Here is a 23,968-nt window from a genome sequence, read left to right on the forward strand (position 1 = left end):
CCATTTGGTGATGTCCACTTGGTTGCTCAAAAAATGTGTTTGCAAGAAACAAATTATTGGGTTCAAAGAACTCAATAAGTCTTTCTAGAACTATACTGGGTATACCTAAATGTGTTGCTAGTGCTGCCCTTAATTTGAAAGTTTGTCTTAGCTCATTAAGTAGCTTGGCATGAATATATACTTTTAGTTATTGACTCTGAATTTGCTCCTCTGCCTCTTCCAACTCTCTGGCTAGAATCTCACATATCAGGTGCTGGTTGTACCTTTTGTGCCTATGTGGAAAATTGAGTGTTGTGCCATTTCCCCCCCCCCTTATTTAATGTCATTGTAATTAGTGCAAGTCAAATCTGTGGCTAAATAGAAAATAAAAATACAGATGTGCAAGAACTGCATGCATTGGCTAATGGGCCATGTACTCCACAGTAACAGGGCCTGGGTTGATCTTATTCTAATTGTATGCCATACTGAATTTTTCTGACCATACTATTTTATTTGCCTATTTTAATGTTTTCCCTTCAACTATTTTTGATGGCAAATTTGCTAGAATTTCCTTTAAACATAGATGCTGTCCATGTAACAGCTTTCATGATGTTTTATTGTAGTTTTCATCAGGGGGTTAGATATTCTCTGACCAAGAGACCAGCTCATAAATCTTTGGAAACCCTTCTGATTGTCATCCTTGACTACCAAGCAGGTAGCAAAAACATCTGAATGTTGCCATGTCTCTTAGCAAGCCTAAGATTCTTAGTTCTTAGCTTGTCATATTTTAACAATTGGCTTCATGAAGGCTGTGATTTTGTGTTTTATCGAACTATTTTATCGAACTATGACAGATGCTCTTGAAGGTCACTGATTCATAGAGTCACCATAAGTCGTAATCGACTTGAAGGCAGATAACAACAACAAGGACTGGATTCCTTCGGGGGGGGGAGTTCTGGAAACCATACTGAGACTCCAAACAAGATTTGGGTCACAATTTTTACGGTGTATACTCATATCACTGCTGGAAAATAGTTACCTCCTTTTGTGTTGAAAAATCAACATAGTACTCTTATTGTATGCTTTGCTTTGACCTTTGCTAATTTACCTTGCACTTTCACTTCATGAAGCCAGATCCTGAGATACTTACAAGAATTGACGCATCCTATCCTATGCCTAATCCATAGTACAAGAATATTTTCCTTCTTTTTTGAAGATACCATAAACTTGGACTTATAATAGTTAATAATTAAGAGATTCATTTCTACAATAATTTGCAAATACGGTAAGCAGACTAAGTCCTAGACAGGTTAAGAATATTAAAATGGCATCATCTGCATATAATAAAATGTAGAATTTAGTGGGGTTTAACAAAGGAAAGTGAGAAGATATAGAACCCAAATTTAAGGGAAGATTGGCAAAGGATAAATTATACAAAATAAGACGAAAGACACATCCTTCCCTGACTTCAAGGGGGGAAGTAACTATGATCGGCAGGTAAGGCCTTCCTGGTGCTCCCACCAGTAGCTGTCCAATTGGTGTTGACCCCTGACAGGGGCTTTTCATCGTGTCTCCCCATTTGTGGAATGCCCTCTCCAATTAGGTGCTTCTGTCTCCCTTATCACTGACTTTCAGGAAGAATTTAAAAACATTCCCATTTACCCAGGCATTTGATGCGCCTATCAACCAGATCACTGGATGGATGAATGTTTTTATCTGCAACAGTTTTTAGAATGTTTTTATCTATAATTGTTTTTAGATTGCTTCTGTTTATTTGTTAAAATATTTTGTTGGTGTACTGCAGTCCTGGGCTTCTTCAGGAGGAAGGGCAGGACATAAACTCAATAAATAATAATACTCCAGAGAAATGACTGCTGTTATAACAGCACACCTATGCTGAACTGCTTTGATAGAAACCACTTCGTTTTAGCAAATACAATTACCAAGATGCAACATACATCTATACTGAAAATGATTATGTATACAAACATCCTGGATGTTAATATATCAAAGTTAGATATTCCAGAGTCCCACAATGTTTTAAAAATAGATACTTTGCATAGTAAAAACCTATCCACAAATATACAATGACTGAACCAATCACCTTATCACTGCTTATTCAAAGTTGTAGGGGCACAGAATCATAGAATAGTAGAGTTGGAAGGGGCCTATAAGGCCATCAAGTCCAACCCCCTGCGCAATGCATCTCAGATCATGCTCCAGTGTCAGTACCCTCATGAAAGAGTTGCTGATCTAGCAATTTAATCCATTATTGTGCACAAACAATCCATTATTGTTCAATTGATGCTTTAGGCAAAGCCCTTAAACAGTTAAACTCGGGGGGAGGAACTGTCCTCACATGTAAGTTTGTATCCAATGCTTTAAAAGTGGGCTTTGCTCAGGCAATGGGACTTGCCCTTCCTCTCTTCTCCTCTGTAGGGGGATGAAAGGAAGAGAAAGTCTGTTCTACTCACTTAACAGCATTGCATTGAACTAAAAGTATGGAATACCATGAAAGCAGTTGTGCAAGAGGTGTGTACAGGTGAATGTCTAACACTAAAAGGAAAATGAACCCTATTAAGAAAGGCTTACAGGAGACATTCGCAAAATTGGAACACTATCACAAACATAAAGGTCAGCAAAAAAATTAGAGAATTAGAAATCAAGACCTCTAGAGGTAGAAAGTCATCAAATCTTTGGTCTATATTGATCAAAAATATTGTAAATATAAAAAATAAGAGTTCTAAATTACTCACCAATATCCTGAGAGAGAGGAATATACTAATTCAAAGAGGTAACACCATGACACAAACTTGTTAACAAAACTTCCATGGACTATTACTCTCTAAACCATATCAATCAAAACACCCAAGAGAAGAGGATATCGACAATTATCCGAATAAACAATTTATCCGCTATTTGTGAAATACAATGGAATATGCTTTAAATTTTCAGCTGAGGAGATAGAGCAGGCAATTTCAAAAAATGGCAAGGCAGTATGGCCTAATGGCTTTTCATATACATTCTATAAACAGTTCAGAGAGATCCTAACCACATTTAGAACAGGCTTTTAATGATATCGGGGAAGAGGCCCCAATTTCAGACACATGGAAAAATTCTAGAAACAGTAATTCTATAGACTGTTATCTTGATTTCATCAGGACCAAAACCTGTTTCCTGCTATTTTCACCTCTGGACTGAACACAATCACTAGTATAATCAACCAAGATCAGGCAGAATTCAGACCAGGCTGTCGAATATCAGATGCAGGGAACCTGTTAGCACTAATTAACACTGGATGCATATAGTGTCTTTCTTCTAAAATATTTGAAATTCCTCCTCTTGAGAAACAAATATAGGAGTACCATTACAAAATGTTATAGTACTTCAAGGGGTGAGTCAATTATTTTGATTCTTCTTATTTGGAATTTCGTTGGTGTACTTAACAGGGGTGTCCCTTGTCTCTCCATTGCTCATTCTATCTTTCAAGCCCTTTGCCATTGCATTGCGGGGGAACAACAGGATATTCCATAGAAGGCAGAGGACATCTGCTGAGTTTATTTGTGGATGGCATTGCAGTAATGGTGTCAAGACTCAATGCAGGCCTTACCAGAAATAACTAAGGAACTGGCATGCTATGGGGAAACTGCAGGGTTAAAAAACAACTGTGAAGAGTCTGAACCCTTTTATGTATTGTCCCCCAAGCGTAAAAGGAGATCAAGCATGCTATGAAGATTACACATAACTTTAAATCAGATACCTAGGAGTCTAGATTCCAAAAATCTCCAAGTAAACTGTATGCCTTAAACCTATGCCCACTGCTTAAAAGAATTAGGAAAAATGTGAAAAGCTGGATAAAAGCATCAAGTTATCCTTTTTAGGCCGAATAGTGATACAAATGTCAATCATGCCCAAGCTGTTATTCACGTTTCAGGTGCTTTCCAATAACTTTATCATAATAAAAGGACCACACTTGGTTGTGATCTACTATGCAAAAGCACAATTCAGAGGGTGGGGAATTCAATTTCTAGGGGGGAAATCAAAGCTTTTCATTTGCACCAGTTACTTTATCCGATACTAAACAAGAAAGGCAAGCCCTAGGTAGAGATAGAATCATCAGGAACACAGGATGCCCCTCTGTGAGTGCAGCTCTTTCCAACCAATTCCTATACAATTACAAAGCTCTGCAATATGTTCACATGGTGCACATTTATAGTATGGCATGCATGACAGTCCAAATTAATCTCAAGTAGGTCTCCTCCATACTTGTATTAAATCATCTGTCCTTCTACAGTGCAGACAAAGACAATTTAGAGATTGGAACCGTTCTGGTTTTGGGACTTGTATATCAACACCTGACCCCTCATGGAAGAACAACTGAGAGACAGATTAATCATTGTCCAAGTCAATCGGCTTGCTATCCATCAGATCTGTTATTTTATTTCTAACATGGAGATTCATGAGCAAGAAAGCAGAGGCATCATGCCTTCAGATGTCTTGGTTTGGGGCACGGCTGATGAGTCAGGAGGCCTGGTTGCAAAGCCATTAACAGAACAGGAAAGATGGGTGACTTTAGGGCAGTTTGGGAGACATATAATAAAGGAAATTCCACCTAGTCTGTAGGACAGCATCTGGAAGATGAAGCTGCTATAATCTCTGTCTGAATATATCAGAGAGAATACATTAGACACAATTCAGATTATATTTTACTCCAGTGAGACTGTATCCACCATATGTGTTAGTGCTGAAGGGGTTGTGGTAAATGAGCTATTTGTATTAATCTGTTATGGGAGTGTCCACAGGTAGTTAGATTTTATGATAAGGTACTCGGGATTAACACTAGAACTACAGATTTCTGGTATGTATGCTTTGGAAAATAGCCATTGACAAAGGAGCTTATGCATCAAATCCATGTCATCAAGGGACAAGCAAAACAGGATGCCTTTTTGCAGAAAGTAGTAATTTATTTTTCACACTAAGGAAGGAGATATGTAGAAGTGACTATGTCAATCATCTAGGACATTACAGAAGTTGACCAGGGTTTTGACAGCAGGAAAATTCACCAGGGTCACTTATTAACAACTATTAGTCATGATGACTATATGGTGCCAGTGTGGTGTAATGGACTGGGTGACCTTGGGTCAGTCATTATCTCTCAGCCTAATCTACCTCACAGGATTATTGTAAGGATAAAATAGAGAGGGGAGAACCATGTATACCACTTTGAGCTCCTTGAAGGAAAGGTGGTATATAAATGTAATAAATAAGTAAATGCCTCCAGGATCAGAGGCAGGATCAGAGGCAGCATGAAAACCAACTGATGAGGAACAACAATGGGAGATACCTACTGCTCTTATGTTCCATTTGTGGGCTTCCCATATGGGCATGTAGTTGGCCAGTCTAGGAAAACAGATGCCAGACTAGATAGACCTTTCACCCGAGCCAGGAAGGCTCTTCTTTTGCACCATGTTCTGAAGAGGTAACACATATATTCCCACCAAGAAGAGGTCTTGCATTTTAGTTTAATACTGAGAACACACAAAATACTATGAACGGCCCATTTTATACTTAGATCTTGGACCCAAAAATCCAGCTGTATGAGCAGAAATAAGAGAACCAATATTTCCCCCCCTATATAGCCCCCTTGAAAAACTGCTTCTTGTGGTCTTAGGGGTCGTTTTATGTGGAAATTGGGGAAACCCCTCCCATTTACAGAGTGAGAACTTTGGATCCAAGCCCCCTTTTTTGGTACACTGCATAGTATTCCAATAAATACTATGCTACAATAAATAAATACAGTTATATATACGCATTCTTTTAAAAAGACATCCCCCCCTTTACAAGAACAGGTTTAATATGAAGCAACTGAGGTACCTTCCAGAAGGTAAATTTTATTTGGGAAATGTAAGTTTATTGCACATGTGCATGAAATCAATTTCTCTTTGTATCTCAAGCCCAAATAATATATCCTTTGTATTGCATTCCACATTAAGGTTTTTTTTCCTGGTTGCTTCCATCCACAGAAGTAAAAAACAAATTCACAAATTGGAAGAAGCTGCCAGTCTAAGCGATGTAGCCCTTAATGGAAATTTCTATCCTGAAAATGGAACAGAAGTAGCTTCAATCATAGATTTTTAAAAAATACACCCTGCAAGCTTTCAGTGTATAATCTGATCTATACAGGCATACCCCACTTAACGTTGCTTCACTTAACGTTGCCTCGCTATAATGTACATGCTCCATACGTCCCCATACCCCACTTAATGTTCGCACGCTTTGCAATAACGTATATTTTATTGGCATGATGCCACTGCCATCAAGTGGTGATTGCGTGCAGTACAAGTGAAGACAATTACTTCACTTAAAGTAGATTTTCACTTAAAGTATACTCTCCGGTCCCATTGCGAACGTTAAAGCGGGGTATGCCTGTATATGGGAATCTGATGCATGCAACGTATCCATTTCTTCCCCAGTGCCTTGAATATTCTGGTTTATCTTGTTTCTATTTCTTCCAAGCAGCTTTGTTTTGTGGACAAGTTTCAAGCTTGATCATAAGAATATACAGTGATGCAATTCATATTATATAACACCAATATGAAAGCTCCCAATTATATTTGTATTCTTCTCTACCTCCAAAGTAGTAATAATTCTTTGCATAAGACTTTCAGTTGGTTTCTTATCCTACTCCATGGCTTCAGCAAGACTGCTTCTGACTATTACATCCCCTTACAACTGCTTTAAACTGCTACTTCTTTCCTTTTAATATATTGTTTTATTTTTATTTTTAAAAACTTGCAAACTGCTTTGATTATGCCAATTTAGAAAAGTGGTGTATGAATTATATTACTGAACAACATTTTCATAGAATTACTGCTCTCATTTTCAGGCAATGAAATACCCTAGACCAGAGATTCCCAAACTGTGGTCTGTGGACCACCAGTGGTTCATGATCTTCATTCAGGTGGTCCATGGCATGTCCATATTAAATATTTATATTGATTTTAATTATACTTTATTGCTTCTTTTATTTCTTATATTGTATTTTATTGTAGTACTATAGTACTACAACATTACTAGTAATTTGAGTACTATGGAATGCAAATTAAGCAGTTTTGTTTTTATGATTTTTTGGATGTTTTTAGTGCTTTGTCGTTTGTTTACTGACCCCCAGTTCCTTTTGGGAGGAAGGGCAGGATATAAATTTAATAAATAAATAATAAGTTGTAATAAAATACAATATAAGAAAAGCAATAAAAATATAATTAAAAATCATACAAGATCTATACAGTGCATTCCAGTTGCTACAACGTGCAAAAAAATCACTAAGGGGTCTACCAAGACCATCAGCAATTTTCAAGTGGTTGATGGGGAAAAGGTTTGGGAACAACTGATCTAGACTGTATATGATCACTCAAATTCATCATCAGGGAAAAAAAACACATTTCACTACTTAAAAACTGGAAGAAAAAAGTCAAAATTGTCTGGAATATATACATCTTTTGAAGACAGGGCCTCCTACTCAACCCAAGAAACAGCCGAAGTGCAATTGTAAAAGATAACAAATATACCTACAACAGCCCTCTATCCCAACCATGACACTCCTCTTCCTGGCAGCTAAGTGGTTAATACAGAATGTTAAAATCCTTCTTGATAGTTCTGCCACTCTCAGAAATTCAGGGAGGTGGTGGCCTGGGAGAGGGCTTCCTTAGTGGCAGCCCCTAAGTTGTGGAATTCCCTCCCTACTGAGGTGCATCTGGCACCTTCGCTGTACAGGTGTTGCCGAATGCTAAAGACACACCTCTTTACCCTGGCCTTCAGCACTTGAGATGAACATTTTTAGAATCCACCTTATTCCTGTGAATGTCATGCATTTTAATTGTTTTTAATACTATATTTTAAATTTCTGTAACCCACCCTAGGACTTACTGGTGAAGGGCAGGCAATAAATATAATATTAACAACAAGAAGCACATGATTGCTGAATAAAGTTTCTCTCCAGATGTACAATTATAGACAACACATGGAAGTTTAAAAAGAATTCAATATGTAAAAAAATATTTAAGACATAAAACAACAACCTACAGAGATAACTGTATCTGTTTGTTTGGACCTGTAGTAATATCCCAAGTCTGGAGGGCTTCCCCATGGAAGGGGTTATCAATTGCACAACACTATCAAAATGTCAGGTGCCACTGACTAGAAGAACTCAACCCAAAACAGGCCTTCCCACTATATGCTCTTAAATGACCCCACACTTTAGCCTTCCAAATGTTCATTTTCCTCATTATTTCCTGTCAAACAAAGGCATTCCAAGAGCCGCTTTGCTTCATGTGAAAAAACTGTATGCCACAAAGCCATCAAGTGCAACGTGACTGGAAATTTAGTTAAAAGGTAGGTGGGGCAACATCATACAGTATTCTCTAACAAATCTTTGGAGGGGATACATAAGCTGTCTGTCTGAGGTGGCTTGGAAGACCCAGTGCCTGCAGGAGGAAGGGGAATACCACCATCCCTTCCAGGGAAAGAGAGCCGTTTGCTGCTGCTGTCTGCCTGCTTGCTGCTGCTGCTTGGCTACCACCACCACCACCACCACCACCCTTTCCTGGTTGGACTTCTGCTCTGCGGGGGTCACACCTTGCAGGACCAGGCCCCATGTACTCAGCCAGCTGTGGCTGATTTTTTTCCACCTGTCCCTTCTCTGGAGGGGATACATAAGCCGGCTGGCTGAGGTGGCTCCTGCTTTGTCTGCCTTTTCTTTTCTTTTTTATGTGCCTGGGAGAGAGGACTCAGAGCCAAGTGAGGAGATTTGAGGGGCCCTCAATTAGTGTAGTGACGGGTCGAGGGAGATATGGCGTTGTGAGGACTTGCCAGGTAAGGGGAACGCGGCCCAGGCAGTTAATGGCTGTGCCTTGTTCCGGTCCTCCCCACACCCGCAGGTTTGTTGGTTGCCCTATCACCCAGCTCTCAGGCCTCCGGATGCTGCTGCTAAATGCCAGATCGGTGCATAATAAGATCTCCCTCATTCACGATTTAATTGTGGATGAGGCAGCCGATCTAGCATGTATTACCGAGACCTGGGTGGGTGAGCAGAGGGGAGTCAGTCTCTTCCAGCTATGTCCACCAGGGTACCTGGTCCAGCATCAGGGTAGACCTGAGGGTCAGGGAGGGGGGGAGTTGCTGTGGTCTATAGGAGCTCCATCTCCCTCTGCAAGCACCCTGTCCATGTGACTACTGGTCAGGAGTGTTTGCACCTTATGTTGGGTCAGCGGGACAGACTGAGGATTCTGTTGGTGTACCGCCCACCCCGCTGCCCAACAGACTCCCTAACTGAGCTAACGGAGGTGGTCTCGGGTGTACTGTTGAGATCCCCCAGACTGTTGGTTCTAGGGGATGTCAACATTCATGCCGAGGCCACCTTATCCGGGGCAGCTCAGGATTTCTTGGGACTGTCCCAATATGCCATTGGCCCAACACATGTAGCAGGGCATACTCTAGATTTGGTTTTTGCATCTGGACATGGAGTTGGTGATCTGAATGTCATGGACAGATCACTGCTTGCTGAAGTTTAGACTTACAGCGGCTTTTCCTCTCTGCAAGGATGGGGGACCTATTAAGTTGGTCCGCCCCCAGAGACTAATGGATCCGGATGGTTTCCAAAGGGCTCTGGGGAGTTTTCCGGCTGATAGGGCTGGCGCTCCTGTCGAAACCCTGGTTGAACTGTGGAATACAGAAATGACCCGGGCGGTTGACATGATTGCTCCTGAGCGCCCTCTCCTGTGTAGAGCTCGCACAGCTCCATGGTATACCCCAGAGCTGAGAGCGATGAAACAATATAGGAGACGGCTTCAGTACAGATGGAGGCGAACTCCTAGTAGATGCAATTATACACTGGTAAGTGCCTATAGTAAGCTGTATTTAGGGGCAGTGAGGGCAGCAAAAAAACAATATTTTGCTGCCACTATCGAATCATCAATCTGCCGCCCAGTAGAGCTCTTCAGAATTGTCCGGGGGCTATTACACTCTGGCCCCAGGGACATGGTAGAACCATCTGAGGCCCGCTGTAATGAATTTGCTAGGCACTTCCAGGATAAAATCTTTAGCATCCGCCAGGACTTAGACTCCAGTGTTATAGAAGGTGAATCAAACGAGGTATCCAGAACACAGCCTTGTCCCGATTTCTTGGATGAGTTTCAGTTGGTGCAGCTTCAGGACGTTGACAAGGTACTTGGACAGGTTCGTAACCACTTCTGTCCTGGATCCTTGCCCTTCTTGGCTAATAAAAGCTAGCAGGGATGGAACAGCCGGCTAGGCCAGGGAAGTGATTAATGCCTCTCTGCGAGAGGGGGTGGTCCCTGGCTGCCTGAAAGAAGCAGTAATGACACCACTCCTGAAGAGGCCTTCCCTGGACCCAGAAAATCTTAATAACTATAGGCCGGTAGCAGATGTGCCATTCCTGGGCAAGGTCCTGGAACGAGTGGTGGCAGGCCAGCTCCAGACACTCTTGGATGAGACCAATTATCTGGATCCATTTCAGTCGGGTTTCAGGCCTGGTTTTGGCACGGAAACAGCCTTGGTTGCCCTGTATGATGACCTTTGTCGGCAGAGAGACAGGGGGAGTGTGACTCTGTTGATTCTCCTTGATCTCTCAGCAGCTTTCGATACCATCGACCATGGTATCCTTCTGGGGAGACTGGCTGAGTTGGGAGTGGGAGGTACTGCATTGCGGTGGTTCCACTCCTACTTGGCAGGTCGCCTCCAGAAGGTGGTGCTTGGGGAACATTACTCGGCACCCTGGACTCTCCAGTACGGGGTTCCGCAGGGGTCAGTTCTGTCCCCCATGCTGTTCGACATCTACATGAAACCGTTGGGTGCAGTCATCCGGAGCTTTGGAGTGCGTTGCCATCAGTATGCTGATGACACGCAGCTCTATTTCTCCTTTTCATCTTCTTCAGGTGAGGCTGTCAATGTGCTGAACCGGTGCCTGGCTGCGACAATCCAGGCTCAATCCAGACAAAACTGAGATGCTGTTAGTGGGTGGTTCTTCTGACCAGATGGTGGATGTCCAACCTGTTCTGGATGGGGTTGCACTCCCCTGGGGGTTCTCCTAGAACCATCTCTGTCACTTGAGGCTCAGATAGCCTCAGTCAAATGGAGTGCCTTCTACCAACTTCGGTTGGTGGCCCAACTACGTCCCTAGTGCAGCGGCCAGATTGGTGACAGAGACCAGACGGTCCAAACATATAAAACCGATTCTGGCTCGCTTGCATTGGCTGCCTGTATGTTTCCGAGCTTGATTCAAGGTGCTGGTTTTGACCTATAAAGCCTTACATGGCTTGGGACTACAATACCTGATGGAACGCCTCTCCCGATACGAACCCACCCGTACACTACGTTCAAGATCAAAGGCCCTCCTCCGGGTGCCTACTCCAAGGGAAGCTCGGAGGGTGGCAACAAGGGAGAGGGCCTTCTCAGTGGTGGCCCACAAATTATGGAATGACCTCTTTGATGAGGTGCGCCTGGCGCCAACACTGTTATCTTTTCGGCACCAGGCCAAGACCTTCCTCTTCTCCGAGGCATTTTAGCATGTGTTTTTAAATTGTTTTTATATTGTTTTCAATTTTAAGATTGTGTTTTAAATTGTTTTTAAAATGTTTTTAAATTGTGTATTTGTTTTAATGTTTTTGATTGCTGTAAACCGCCCAGAGAGCTTCGCTATGGGGTGGTATACAAGTGCAATTAATAAATAAACAAATAAATAAATACTGACTCAGTACTCTCATCAATAACACATATCAATGAACAGGAGCTGTCAGTATATAAGTTTTCTGAATAATTACTCTTTCACAGCTCTCTTCAAGGAGAAAGAAAGCTTGAAAATAAGTCACTTTCCAAAGGATTGCCTTCAAGTCGATTCCGACTTATGTTGACCTCTATGAATAGGGTATTCATGGTAAGTGGTATTCAGAGGGGGTTTACCATTGCCTTCCTCTGAGGCTGAGAGGCAGTCACTGGCCCAAGGTCACCCAGTGAGCTTCATGGCTGTGTGGAGATTCAAACCCTGGTCTCCCAGGTCATAGCCCAACACCGCAATTGATAAAAGCAAGTCAAGACTGTCCTCTTACAGACTAAAGCTGCAATCCTAAACACACTTATGATTGAAAGTGGGACTTATGTCTGAGTAAAGAGACATAGGACTGTACTATAAGACACTTAAAATAGCCAATAAAAAGCTCACGTTTGAAAAGATACCAAAAAGAAGATTAATATAGACTGTGGTTCAAGAAAAATATGTGCAAGAGAGATCCTTTCTATTTCACATTTCCAGATTTCCAAGACAAAAGAAAAGGAAACCTGTTGTTCTTAATTGTGTAGCCTGATCCTATTATGCATGCTTACTGGGAAGTCACACTGAGTTCAATGGGGCTTACATCCCAATAAGCAGACAGAAAATGTATGAAGGCTAATCATTACCACACTTTCTCGTAAGGAAAGGATGGGATGATATTTTCAAATTCTTGTGTCCTTAAAAGCGTTCTGAATAAAAGGACTTCGGTGGTTATAATGTGTTTCTCCAGCACAACCTAGTTACTACTTCACAAAATGTTTCACTAGCCCACCTGCCCACACATTTATTTAGCAATTTATAGCACAGTGACGGTGGTAAAGAAGTGGATTAAGAGGAGAGAATGCCTCATTTTATTGCAGCTTCCCTGTTTGGTTGCACGCCACATGTAACCAGGCAAGTGGGCAAGTGTTGCTCTCACAACAGTATTGTTAAAAATTAAAAAACGACCTCTCAATCTCATTACACCTCTTCTTTGCACACACAATTCCGCTGGTCCAGTTGACAGTTTCAAAGTGTGCAACAAAACCATCTAGGGGGGCGCTACGTTTCTCAGGGCACCATGATTGTCACTGACCCTCACACTGTTTGTCTTCATCCACTCTGCTCCCACTTCTTATGTTGACTGCATAGATAAAGAAGACTACCAAGACAGTTAGATTTATCTGTGTTTTTTTCTTTTCCCGAGGTTGGTATTTAAATCTGAGTGACCTGCAAAACCCTGCTAACCATTTTCTACAGACCTAACTTCATCTTGGGCCTAGAAAGATACAGAGCCATGAAGAGACATACTTAAGGCAACTGTTTTCTCATCACAGAAAGGGTCACTAAAACAGTATTTCCATACTGGTGGCAATTCTACATACATTACAAAAGCATTATGACCCACTTACCTCAGAGAAAATTACAACACTAGCACTATTAAGGCTCATTTGCAGGAACACATTAGTTGAAAGATTTACCAGTATAAGGCACATTAACAACCCAACATGCAGAGCACTCTACTGCAAAAGCCTTCCTCCTCCACCAGTTGAATAATTGTTGCACACATTTTCAAAGATCAGAAAAAAGCCAGTATGTTAATGACATAGTAGATCCCCTTCTACGCTCAACCTCCACCAGCTTTACATTAGAATTTGTAGTTTACCATCACAAGTCACCGTAAAATCACATTAAAGTGAGACATGTCTAGACACGTTCTCTCACTCCTCTAACTTCTTTCAGACACAACACCTTGTTTCATAGCGTTTCCCTTCTACAGGTTCCTGCATACCATCAAAACACAAGTCCCTAAGAGGATATTTGAGAACCATTAGCACAAGTTATGGGGGGAGAAACAGTGGAGAAAGTTATTCAAAGCAGCAGAGCAAATCACAGGATCTGCAAATACTAAAAGATTACAAACGACAACCCACCCATCCCTAGCTCCCAGACTATTCTCCCAAGAATGGGTCTGGAATCAGTGGCCAAAAGTGCAGAAATGCCCAAAGTCCTCTCTGCCTCGCGGTCAATTCATGGGGCCACGCTACCGCTCTTCAGGAAAGCCTACAGAACTAGGCTTCAGATCTCCTTGATACAAAAGGCAAGGTGCCATTTCAACATCTGCCATCTCAGGCTCCCAATTACCACCTGGGCGACCAGTTGTTCGCCCTCAGTAACTCCCCCACCACCCATCTACCTTTTAGGTACTCCCACCCTTGCCCCGTGGAGGTCTCCGATACATCGTCGCGCTTCTCACCCCATTTCCTCCCATCCTCACCTTTACAAACAGGCGAACTAGGGCTCTTCCTCTCTGGAGAGGCCCTGCTTTGCTCTGGCGACCGCCGCCTCTGACGATGCCGGATCCTTCCCCCCGAGGAAGAGGCGGAGAAGGAGCCACAGGCGCTGCTCTCGGGCACAGGCGGCGAAACGGGGGAAGAGCAAGGCGAGGGGGTCGAACCCGGTAATGGCGGCGGGGGAGGTGGCGGCGGCAGCTGGTGCAGTCGAGGGGGGCTCCCGCGTGCCCCACCCCCGCCACTGCGTGTGGGGCTGCCTCGCGTGGAAGTGGGGGGTGGCGGCGGCAGGGGAAGAGCAGCTGAGGTGGTGCAGCAGCCGCTACCGCCTGCTCCTGCCGGTGTCTGTGTGGCTACGGCAGGGCCGTTACTGCCACTAATGCTACTGCTGCTGTTATGGGTGCTGCCGCCACGCGCGCCTCCGCCGTTGGTGCCGTTACCAAGCGTTGGTCGCGTGGGACTGGCGGTGCGCGAGGAAGGAGGTGGTGGTGGAGGAGGCGGCGGCGGTTGTTGTTGCTGTGGTGGTGCTGTCGTCGTCGGAGGCACCGCGCGTGGAATGCCGCCGCTCCTCGTGGGGCTGCCGTGCTGCTTGAGTTGGAAAGGCACCGTAGCCCGCATGGGCTGCAGTCGGCTGTTGGTGCTGGATGCCCCGCCTGCTGCTGCCGTGGTCGCCACCACGGCCGCGGCTCCCCCTCCCCCCAGGGAGGTGGCTGAGGTTGGAGACCCACTGCGCCTCACGCGCGGGTGAGAAGACATTCTCGTCCAGTTCAAGGTAAAATCAATAACAGTAATAATAATGAAAGGGGAGGGAAGAGAGAAAGAACGCCAACCAACCCTCCCCTCCCCACTCAACGGTATATCCTCACACACCGAGAGACACTCGTAAGACTTCTCTGGCCGATACGACCGCTCCGGCCGCCTCATCAACAATAGTGGCTGCACGGCGTCTCCTATTGGCAGCGCATCCGCTCCGTTCCTGCCGCTACAGCGCCCTGATTGGGTGAGGGGTGTGGCCTGGGGATGGGGGAGTGAGGCTTAAAGGGACAGCACGAGAGCTGTACTCGAGAAAATGAGAGCTGAGTGACAAGGCGATGGTTGTGGTTATTTCAGAGGCATTCTAGATAACCCGCGTGTTCCCGAAGTTGCACTCTATGGTTGTGACACCCAACCATGGGCGGGAGAAATAAGGGTGGATCCCTGTATCACTTCACTATAGCTGGAATGCAAGATTCTCATCTTATTTAGTGTGTGCCCTACGCACATCATCCCATCCTTTACAGTAATTGCACAACAGTATTTTTATTTTATTAGATTTGTATCCCGCCGTTCCCCCCAAAGGAAACATCAAAAATTTTAAAACAATACAATTTAAAATAAATAAAAACTTTTTTTATTATTTGAAGCCATCTAAAACATTTGAAAACAGTTAAGGACCATTTAAGAAACCACTTAAAGACATTTTAAGCCCTACATGGGGAAGGGCTTAGCTGAGTGGTGGGGGTAAGATCTCAGTGTCAGTCTCTGGCATCTTCAGGTAGAGATGGAAAAGATTCCTGCTGGAAATTCTGGAGAGTTATTGCCACTCAGTGTAGAGCCCACTGTACTGACCTGCCAGAATCTAATGGTCTAACTTGGTAAAAGGCAGCTTTTCTACGTCCCTCCCTCTACTTGCCATTTGAGGCACAAAATGGAAATGGACTGCCTTCAAGTTGATCCCGACTTACGTGGTAAGCGGTATTCAGAGGGGGTTTACCTCCCTCTGAGGCTAGTCCTCCCCAGCTGGCTAGGGCCTGCTCAGCTTGCCACAGCTGCACAAGCCAGCATCTTCCTTGTCCGCAACTGCCAGCTGGGGGGCAACTGGGCTCCTTGGGACTATGCAGCTTGCCCATGGCTGCACGGCACGTAACCCCTGAGCCACTCACTGTGGGGTTGATCTTTAGCTGGCCCTTGACACACAGGAGACACAGCGGGGATTTGAGCTCACAGACTCTGGACTCCCAGCCAGGCTCTCCTCCCCACTGTGCTATACCAGCATATTTGAGGCACAAAGGAAGCCTTAAATAGAGGCTTATTCACACACCTTCTGCAATATATGGGTACTGAAACCCAGTAGAGCAGCAGCACCACATACATACTTGTACCACAGACTATCCACCCATCACCATAGGTATACGGTAACATGCAGCTTAGGTACATTAGCACATACCTTCCAAGAAGATGACTAAGGCAAGGGACAGACACCAACCTGGCCCACTCCATTGGCCAGATAAAGAGTAGGGCTCAAATGCTTGCTTGCTTCTTACCTCCTCATTCCTTTTTCCTGTTATGAGGATAGTGTCTATTAGATTGTGAGCCTTTGGTCAGGGATTATCTTATCTTATGGGAGTCCTCCTATCACTAAGGCAAGTAGCAAAAACAAGATTCCATTATATTTATTTATTAAAATATGTATAGGCTGAACTTTCAGAAAAAATACAGCAAGGTGGTATAAAACAGACAAAATTACAATAAAATTACAGTAAAACATCAATAAAAACTGGTTGGTAAAAAGGAATTCACATTACAAATTAATATATGTACACACTTAGAAAACACATTATTGTGAGCCTGTAATCAGGGTCCTGAAGTTTTACATTATTTTTGTACAGTGTCTAATATTTTAGATGCTTTAACAACCAAATATAATAATGTGCAGTGGCAGATATTATCATAGAATAGTAGAGCTGGAAGGGCCTGTAAGGCAATCGAGTCCAACCCCTTGCTTGATGCTGGAATCCAACTTAAAGCATACCAGAGAGGTAGCTGTCCAGCTGCCTCTTGAATGCCTCCAGTGTTGGAGAGCCCATCACCTCCTTAGGTCATTGGTTCCATTGTTGTACTGTTCTAGCAGTTAGGAAGTTTTTCCTGATGTTCAGTCGAAATCTGGCTTCCTGTAACTTGAGCCCATTATTCTGTGTCCTGTATTCTGGGATGATTGAGAAGAGATCCTGGCCCTCCTCTGTATGACAACCTTTCAAGTACTTGAAGAGTGCTATCATATGTCCCCTCAGTCTTCTCTTCTCAAGGCTAAACATGACCAATTCTTTCAGCCCACCACCAAGTCCAGGCACTGGTCCAGGGCTTGCATGGTCTCTCCCGATTCAGATGTTACAGAGAAGTAGAGCTGGGTATCATGAGCGTACTTCTGACATCTCACCCCAAATAGTCCGATGGTTGCTCCCAAAGGTTTCATGTAGATGTTAAACAGCATTGGGGCAAGATCATAACCTGCGGCACCCCAGAGCACAACTGCTGGGAGCCAGAAAGACAATCATCCAATACTATTCTCTGAAAACGATCCTAGAGGTAGGATCGAAACCACTACAAAACTGCAAACAATTTACAGTGGGACTCCAAAGGGTCTAAAACTCCATTTCCTGGAGCTGATGTCAACAGATCCTTGCAAATATGGAAAAGCTCCACTGGACCACTATTTGAGGATGTGATGGTGGCAGAGAAGTGGGCCTTCTTTGCCGCCCTCACTGCCACACAGTAGGCACAGTTGTGATGTTTTAACACGTGCCCGATTAGCACGTCTTTTACCACTTGCGCTCCAGGTGCCATCCAGCCTGTTTCATTGCCCTTAGCTCACTGGTGTACCAAGGTGCAAACTGGACTCCACAGTGCCAGAGGGGGCACTCAGGAGCAACTGTGTCAAGAGCCTAACATGCCTCACTGTTCCACAGCGTGACAACGGCTTCAACAGGGTCACCTGCTCTATCTACTGGGAACTCCCCCAGGGCATTCAGGAGTCCAGTGGATTCCATTAGTCTCCACAGGCAGACCATCTTAATCTGTCCACCACCCCTGCAGGGGAGGATCGGAGCCGTAAGTCTAAACTTCACGGTATCTATTTAGTAAAAGTATAAATCAACCTTTAGACATTTTTGGATCTACAGCAATTGATTCACAACACCATGGTAAGGATGGATCTCTTAAGGCTGTGTGTTTATGGAAACTTCCATGTTCCATTATGGTTCATTTAGTGTCATAGCACTAAACCAGACATTGGAGGGGAAAATTTAAGAGGTACAAATTATATGCAATTAATAATTGCATAATTATAATTATTAGTTATAAGGGCATAGGTGCTGCTTTCCTGGTATTATTATTATTGTTTATTGGATTTATAAATGGCTTGTTACCCAAAGGTCTCTGAGCAACTTACAACAATGTTATAACTAAACAAAAAAATGAATACCATAAAAACAAAACAATAAACAACAACCCCTATACAGCCACGGGATGCTTTGGCAGCACACTAATAACAGAACAGTGTGTCTCATGGCCCTCTGTGTCTCACAGCCATGTTTTAGCTATTTTAAGGACTGAGCTGTACATTCAGACATACCACTTAGGGCACAATCCAACTCACATTTATGTTGGGCTGAGGGAAGTTGGATGCAGTGAATCTCCAGCTGAGCCGGCTAGGTCCTGGATCAGCGGGGCTATGCCAGCATAAATCCCTCAGCCTGGCTCAGCCAGCTCAGCTGAGACCAGCATAAGCGAAGCCAGTGTAAGCTCCGAAAAAGGGGCATTCCAGGGTGTTAGGGGAGGGGCTGAGGGGAGGGGACTTAGGCCACATCTAACTTGTGTTCGGAGCACTCCTGCAGGTCACAATTCAGGCAAAAGTTACACCAGGAAAAAGGTCAGTCTAAGAAAATTAATACAATAGAAGTCAATGGAGAGGGCTTACTCTCTGGTAGGGGTATTTGGGAGAGCAGGCTTTTTCTTTCTGGTCCCTGTGCACAGTTCCTGGCTGAGCCGGTGTTCAGCCAACCCAAAGGCTCCCGAACGGCAATTGGATGTGGTAGAACTTTATGCCGGCTTCTCTTGTGCTAGCTGTCCTTGCTCTGGCTGGATTGCTTTGCCCGTGTAGCCCTTCTGGGACTGTACCATTTCAGAATGCACATGGAGGATTATTTGACGGAATTCTGTTTACATGAATAACATTAACTGTAATTTTAGTTTTTTAAAAAATCACTGTATATAGAAAACTAATACATAATGAAGATAATGTTGTTAAAATTGTTATCTTGCTATGCCAGAGTTCCCTGCTACCCACACCTAAACGGGGACTGTCCCAGGAGGGCTATACCAAATTATGTATTTTAATATGCAGTTCAGCTTCTGTATCAGGTTAGTTTAAAACTGCTAAGTACAATTAATCTACATGCATGCGTCCTTCTTAGTGTCTGGCGTTTAAATAGGGCAAATTTCTTTATTTCTATCTTGAAAATTCTGTCAATAGCAATATTGTTTTCAGTATTACAGATGGAAAAGAGTTAGAAAAAAAATACTTATCTAAGGACATCCTCTAATTTTTGTCTGAGCAAGGAGATGAACCTAGATCTCCTACACTCAAATCTTTAAAGACACATATTTACCTGCAGACCAACTTTTCCGATCATGTTCCCTAGTACACTTAACTTGGTCTAGATAATGAAGGGCATATGTACTTTATTACTTTAAAGCTGCCTTTTCCTAGAAGTTAATCAAAGTCAGGCTGACATGAAAAAATATTAGTTAATTAGCCTAATTAAATGCATAGGGACAATGGTCAGGTTGCCTTCATTAATTCACTCCCTGTCACTTTGCACAAACATGTTATCATCTAGTCTAGGGATCAACAACTGGTGGCCTAGTACCCACTTTCAATCTTCTGAGGATTGCCATCTGACTTACACAGTTCCCAGCTCCAGAAGTGGAGGAAGGGCATAGGTGAGCAGCATCTATGGCAACAGGACTTATCAAGAAGCTGTTTTGTGGGATGGGGCTTAGCCTTCCACTTATTTTTCAAAGTTTCCCAATCAACTTGTTGCTAAGGAGGGTTCTAGTTCTTACATGCAAGAATCTTACCCATTACCCTTACCCTTTCAAATCTTACATCATTCTCCGATTTTGGTCTCTTCTACCCTCTGCCAGCTTGCTTGGTATTGGACCTCTTCGTTCTGTCACTTTCATGCACAGCTTGGAAGATTACTTTTAAAAAGTAATAAATTACAGTTACAATTACTTGGCCCAAAAAAGTAGTAATTACCGTTACAATTACAATTGCTCTGAAAGTAACTGATTACTTTTTCTCAAAAGTAATCACTACAATTACATTTCAGTTACTTTAAAAAAAAATCTCCTACAAGGTGCTGGCCTTGGCTGCTGCACATCTAAGAAGCCTAAAACAATATTAAAAATAAACACACACACACAGGGGGTAGTAGAATAAAAAATTTTATCCATAAGATTAACAGAATGGCATAACAGAATCTCACATCCCCCCAAGCAATGAAGATACCCCAACTCTTGAAATCAAATTTTACACTTGAAATGCTTTTATAATATGTTTCTGTTATGTCTCAAAAGAACAAGATGCTCAAAGAGCATGTCAGACAAGGAATATCTTTTTACAGTCATTACGTTGCCACCAGTACTGAACAGGCGTTCTACTGCGGCGCTTGAAGGCATGCCTGTGTTGTGCTGCAAAAAACACCGCAGCACACGTGGAAAGCCATGGAGTGATGACACTTCCCTGCTGGGAGACCTCAGGTACCTCACCAGTTCCTCCTCAGCAGTGTCCACTGCTGACTTCTTGCCCTGGGGCAGAAAGTTAAAGAAGTCATCTGCTAAGTCATCTCCTTCCTGGTCTTTATCTGAAGACTGATCACTGTCCTCATTAAGTACACCCATCTTTATTTCAGCTTTCAACAAGGCTTCCATTGTGTATCTAAGAAAGAGAGAGGATATGTTAACACATATATGTTAGGAAACCATCATCTGCTTTTCATTTCCTGATGCTTGTCATGTCCCCTGGTTCAGGGTCCAGCCTGAGCCTGTGGATGATGACATGGAAGGTAGGAAGGTGACCAAGTCACCACACTCATGGGGCAGCACAGCAGACCCTTAAGGATTACCTGCAGCAACCCAAGGTTGTGATGAGGAGCCCCACGAAGAAAAGGCCCAGCCCCTGCCTACCACCTTAAGCCCTCTGATGCCTCCCTTGAGACAACATTTCCCTTGGAGTAATCCACCCAAAGGGCTTCCCTAATGTTCTTACTTGTTGGTATGGGTGGTGGCCTGACACGATTCCAGCCAATCTAGTTTGAAGCGAGGGTGTAGGCAGGCTGCCAGAAGAAGCCTCTTGTCCTCCCAGATAGCTGCAAACCGCTTTCTTAGGGCTTCGTGCACACCTCTCAGCAGCTGAAAACAGTATGTGTACCTCTCAGGTTTGTTTTCCAGTCCTTCTAACTTGCGGTCCAGATTGTAGAGCGTTGGTAGCAAATACCCCATGAACATGCCGTTCTCCCATTGCAGGATATCTAGGGACTGGGCTAGTGGCTCCATAATCTCTGTGTATTCCTGTACCACTTCAGTCTCAGCAGCTGTGATCCTGGACAAGGAGCAGCGGTCCATTGTGGCATGCATTTTTAGTGGCACAGTTGACAGGAGCTCATGTAGTTGCTTCAACGCATCAAAGGTGGAATTCCACCTGGTCTTATTCGGTACCTTCAGATACACACCACATTGCGCACGGATATACTCAGCAATCTGTGCTGACTGGTTCTGCTTGGACCACAACTTGCCGCACTTTCCCATCAAGGAACGAAACTGTTTCTTGAAAGGACCAAGAAGACTACTTTTGGAGGAGTCAGAAAGCATGGCCTCTATTTCTTGTGTTGCCACAAGGTTGAGGGTGTGGCTAGCACATCTCTGGTGTGGTGGTAAAACAAAATCCTCTCCTGAGTCTGCAGCTTCTTCCTCTGCCTCAGGTCCTGTGTCCAGGATCTCACAGATAGGCACAAACTCCACCTCAGCCTCCTCCTCCTCCTGGTTATCACCATCATCGTCACTGGTGCCTGCAGCTTCCACTGGTTCTTTGGCCATGAAAACTCTGAACGCTTTCACAAAGTTAGAGCCATTGTCTGTAGTAGTGCACATAACTTTGTTGTGGATCCTGTACTGCACATGTACATCATGCAGTGTTTTTGAAAGGACATTGTATGTATGGCGCCCCTTCAGACGCTTACAAGCCAAGGCCCCGACCTCACGTTTCAGGGTAGTTGGGTTGATCCAGTGGGCTGTTACCCCAAGGTAACTCTTCTTGCCATTGGTCCAACAATCTGCAGTGGTTGCTATATATGCCACAGCACCCATTCGGTTTGCAAGAGTTTCTCTCATGTGGCTTGCTCTCTTCTCAATTCTGTCTCTCAAAGTCTTGGCACATATGATGGTGAGATCTTTGGGGAGTCCAATACGAACCAGATTAATGAATGATGGTTTGTCCACAGTCTGAAGTGGTAATGTCTCCTCTACAATGAAATAAATGATTCTCCTGTCGAGATTGCTCTGGGTGACAGGCTCCCTGCCAGATCCCCACCTCTCAGGGGTTGTCTGCTGCTGCTTCAGCATTTTGGGAGGAGGGGTGTCATGCATTGGTTCAGGAAGGCACATCTCCTTGCCTTTATTGCTTCTTCAATTGCTCTCAGCTTCTCAGGGTGTGCCCTCTGAGGAAGAAGAACAAAGCATGAATCCAAGAAAAAATGGAAGAGGAACTTCACAATTTAAACATAAATAGACAATGGACACTCTTTGACGACCAGCATGACAAAGGCTTACCTCAAAATGTTTCTTCACATTGGATGAGGAGGAAACAGCTGATCTCAGATTTTTGATCCTTGGAAGGCAGTAATTGCATCGTACAACAACATTTTTCCCACTCTGGCTCACAAATGTACAAGCTTTCTCAAAGCCAAACCATGGTACTTGCTGTTCTGCAGATGTGGCTGTGGGCAACTGGCACTGCTTCATGCCCTCCTCCTCCTCGTGCACAGGGCCTCCTTTCTGAACCTCACTTTCTAGTTTTGCCTCCTCAGGATCAACAAGCTGTGACTCAAGTGGCTGCACTAACTGACTGCTGCTCTCAGCAGCAAAACCTGCAACAGGCGTCTCTGTAATAAACAAGAGATAATGCTCCTATATGGGTGAACTTCAGCTGTGATGTGCCCCCATCTCTTCCCCATGTTGCAAGATCCCCCAGTCAGAGTGGAAGTAAGCAGGTCGATAGCACAATTAAAAGAGATCCTATTTGCATCATTTTTGCTCACTGAATAACCCTGCCTGGGCCAGTCTAACCTACTATCTCACAGGGTTGTTGTGAGAACAAAATGAGACTAGGGTTCAAATCCCCACATAGCCATGAAGCTCACTGGGTGACCTTGGGCCAGTCACTGCCTCTCAGCCTCATGAAAACCCTATTCATAGGGTCACCATAAGTTGGAATCAACTTGAAGGCGGTACATATATTTTTTATTTTGAATATGATGATTATGATAATAAATATGCAGCATTTCAAATTAATTCTGTATGAGAAGCATTCCATGCCAAGCTTGGAAAACCAAGGATGAGGTATAAAATGTAGACAAAAATACTTTTGACAAAATGCCGTTTATCTTTTATATCTATATCTATAATTAGCAATACAGCTGAATGATGTATGTAAAGTATTTTTTCTTTCCCTTTTCTTTTTTATTAATATTTTAGTACTACTGCTAAAGTTCTGATGAAAGAATAAAGCATTCATTAGCCAAATTCAAATGATTAGAACACATCACATAAATTCCACTGAAGTTGGAGTTTTTGCCATAGAAAATGAAAAAACATATAACCTATGATAACCCAATAGACAATCAGAACTAACATAAAACCCTATTGCTTCTCATTTGCAAATCTTGCAAGATCTAAGGTAACTCTAGATCATGTGAGTTCAGGTGATGCATGTTATGTACATTTGTATAGATATTAGCAGAGATTGTCAACAGTCTATCTCTCTCTGGGACTGGGA

General features: G+C 43.5%; 1 protein-coding gene across 3 annotated transcripts in view; it reads right to left on the minus strand.

The window, feature by feature from the left end:
* FAM117B (family with sequence similarity 117 member B) overlaps window positions 1-15,026 on the minus strand; it is an 86,388-nt gene extending 71,362 nt beyond the window's left edge. For all 3 annotated transcript variants that reach the window (XM_061607963.1, XM_061607964.1, XM_061607962.1), the window contains exon 1: window positions 14,082-15,026. In XM_061607963.1, the coding sequence (XP_061463947.1) occupies window positions 14,082-15,018 (937 nt within the window). In that variant the 5' untranslated portion in view covers window positions 15,019-15,026. The remainder of the gene's footprint in view (window positions 1-14,081) is intronic.
* Window positions 15,027-23,968: the final 8,942 nt, after the last annotated feature.

This window comes from Rhineura floridana, chromosome 2, assembly GCF_030035675.1.
Source record: "Rhineura floridana isolate rRhiFlo1 chromosome 2, rRhiFlo1.hap2, whole genome shotgun sequence".
Classification (NCBI taxonomy): domain Eukaryota; kingdom Metazoa; phylum Chordata; class Lepidosauria; order Squamata; family Rhineuridae; genus Rhineura; species Rhineura floridana.